The sequence below is a fragment of the Vespa mandarinia genome, chromosome 10, assembly GCF_050613455.1.
Source record: "Vespa mandarinia isolate Hongniang chromosome 10, ASM5061345v1, whole genome shotgun sequence".
NCBI lineage: Eukaryota > Metazoa > Arthropoda > Insecta > Hymenoptera > Vespidae > Vespa > Vespa mandarinia.
Genome location: NC_140819.1, coordinates 7,267,501 through 7,270,000, shown reverse-complemented (window position 1 = coordinate 7,270,000; position 2,500 = coordinate 7,267,501). Strand labels below are relative to the sequence as shown.

Here is a 2,500-nt window from a genome sequence, read left to right as displayed (position 1 = left end):
ATAATATGAAAGAATTTATTCGGATAGATCGGGAGAGAGAAAAAAAGAAACAAGAAAATCTTGAAAAAAAAAAAGAAAAAAAAAAATTTATAGAAATCGAAATAGGAGCGATCATTGGAATCGAAGTCATTTTCGATAAGCTTTTATCAAAACATTTTAATTCAAATTTCCTTTATAAATTCATCGTTTGTATTAAATTTTTTCTTTTTTTTTTTTTTTTTAACTATCATAAACCCATTCGTAGGATATCACGAAAAATTATCAGAACTATATTCCACGTTTTCTTATTTATCGATTCAACAGAATCAAAGGGAACACTTAAGGGGAAGAATCTATTCAATAGAATTAATAATGCTGTCGTGTAATACGTTAAAAAAACGTCAGACGTTCAGCGTTCGACGTTCGTTTCATAAAACTTGACGACGCCATTAAGAATCTAACTGTTATTCTGATAACAATTATAGTTAAACGTGAATAGTTAACGTATATACTTTTATACATATCGTATAAAATGGAAACGGGAACGTTTGTGTTTTATTACGACAATTGATTACGAAACGAATTGAGATTAGGGAACATTTTGATCGTAAAAAATAATAAATCGTCTGAATGACGATCATTTAAAAAATCGATCTAACCTCCTCGAGAGAATTGGAACGTGTAGGGAATAACGAAATTGAAAAAAAGAAAAAATTTTATATATACATATATATATATATATATATATATATACATACATATATATATATATATATATACACATGTATATATATATATATATATATATATATATATATATATATACATCATAAAAAAAAAAGAAAAAGAAACGAGGAAAAGAATTTGAAAAAAAAAATTAACAAAAAATAAATAAATAAATAAATAAATAATTGAAGGAAGGAGAAGAGAAAAGAAAAGAAAAAAAATGGGCAGAGCTCGATGGTGTAGAATTTTTAGTAGAATTCGCGTCTGACTCGTAGGGGCTGGAAATGGCGGCATTGCTGGCAGTGGCGACATTGGTAGTGGTGGAGGAGGAGAAGGAGGAGGAGGAGGAGGAGGTGGTGGTGGTGGAGGTGGAGGGGTTGTCATTGGTGGTGGAGGACTCGAAAGGACAAGTTATGGAAGCGGCGGCGACGGCGGTGGAGGTGGAGGTGGAGGTGGTGGTAGTGGTGGTAGTAGTGTTGTTGGTGTTGGTGTTGGTGTTGGTGTTGGTGTTGGTGTTGGTGGTGGTGGCGGCGGACGACCACAGCCACGTGCACGACGCACGCAACGTCGTGTCACGCACAACGAGAAACGCTATCATTCAGGTAGCGTCACGCATCTCACGATTCTACTGCTCTTTTTTTTTTCTTATTTTTTTTTTTTTTTTTGTTTTTTAATCCTGGTATTTTTCTGTTTTCTTTCTTTCTTTCTTTTTCTTCTTTTTTTTTTCTTTTTTCATTTTTTCTTTTGTTCTTTTTGCTTTTTGTTTTTAACCCACTGATTGCTCTCTCTCTCTCTCTCTCTCTCTCTCTCTCTCTCTCTCTCTCTCTCTCTCTCTCTCTCTCTCTCTCTCTCTCTCTCTCTTTCTCTGTTACCAACATTTTTCCCATTTTATCATTTCAAGGTGAAATATCGGCGGCACATGCAACATTCGATACGTCGAGTGTGACTCGTTATGATGAATTTTAATTTTTTTTCGTTTCTTTTTTTTTCCAAGTATTAATTACAAAAAAATATTATTTCTCTCTCTCTCTCTCTCTCTCTCTCTTTATGATCGTTTCGAAAAGAAATCAATTCCAGATAAAATGTCTTGTTCTTTAAAAGGAAAGAAATAAAAAAAGGGAGATTGAGAGAGAGAGAAAGAGAGAGAAAGAAAGACAGACAAACAGACAGACAGACAGACAGACAGAGAGAAAGAGAAAGAACGTCGAGACGAGTTTGTCGTATCTCTCGAGAAACGTCAAAACCTCGGGACACCTATTTTTCTCGATTCTGGATAGATACGAATGATTCGTAGTTCGAACGTAGGTTCTTTCTAATTTTCTTTCTTTCTTTCTTTCTTTCTTTTTTCTTTTTTTCTTTTCTTTTTTTTTTTTTTTGGAAATCGCCCGGAGAAAGGTGTAGAACGAAAAAGCAACGTGAAACGAGAAAGCAAGCAAGCAAGCAAGCAGCAGCGCAACGTTGAATGGCTGTCAGGCCGGCGGGTACTCAACGAATAATTGCAGTGCCGTTGTCCTCACCTTAATTAAGCATAGGATATTCCCCCTCCCGGCCACCCCTCTCATCGTGCTTTCTCGTGCTTTCGCCGCCATGAAGTACTTATTCGCCCCCGACGAATTTTTTGCACGATCTTGTGTCTCCCCTCTTTCCGTGCATTATATTATTACTACCGCTAGAAATCTCTTGCTAGAATACGATTAGATAGATCATATTCGTTCCATATCTCATTCGTTCCATTGTCCATTTGACATAACTAACAATACGAATTGTAAGCATTACGTAGTAAATCATATGATCT

At 35.4% G+C, this 2,500-nt stretch overlaps 1 protein-coding gene across 7 annotated transcripts in view; it reads left to right on the top strand.

Moving 5' to 3' along the window:
* The window catches only part of DIP2 (disco-interacting protein 2), a 38,182-nt gene that overhangs the window by 21,204 nt on the left and 14,478 nt on the right, over positions 1 to 2,500 (top strand). Inside the window, exons 4-5 of one of the 7 annotated variants that reach the window (XM_085659827.1) lie at positions 981 to 1,061; positions 1,101 to 1,307. The exons of the other annotated variants lie outside the window; for them this stretch is intronic. Coding sequence (XP_085515953.1) covers positions 981 to 1,061; positions 1,101 to 1,307 — 288 coding nt within the window. The remainder of the gene's footprint in view (positions 1 to 980; positions 1,062 to 1,100; positions 1,308 to 2,500) is intronic. 7 annotated transcript variants of the gene reach the window in all.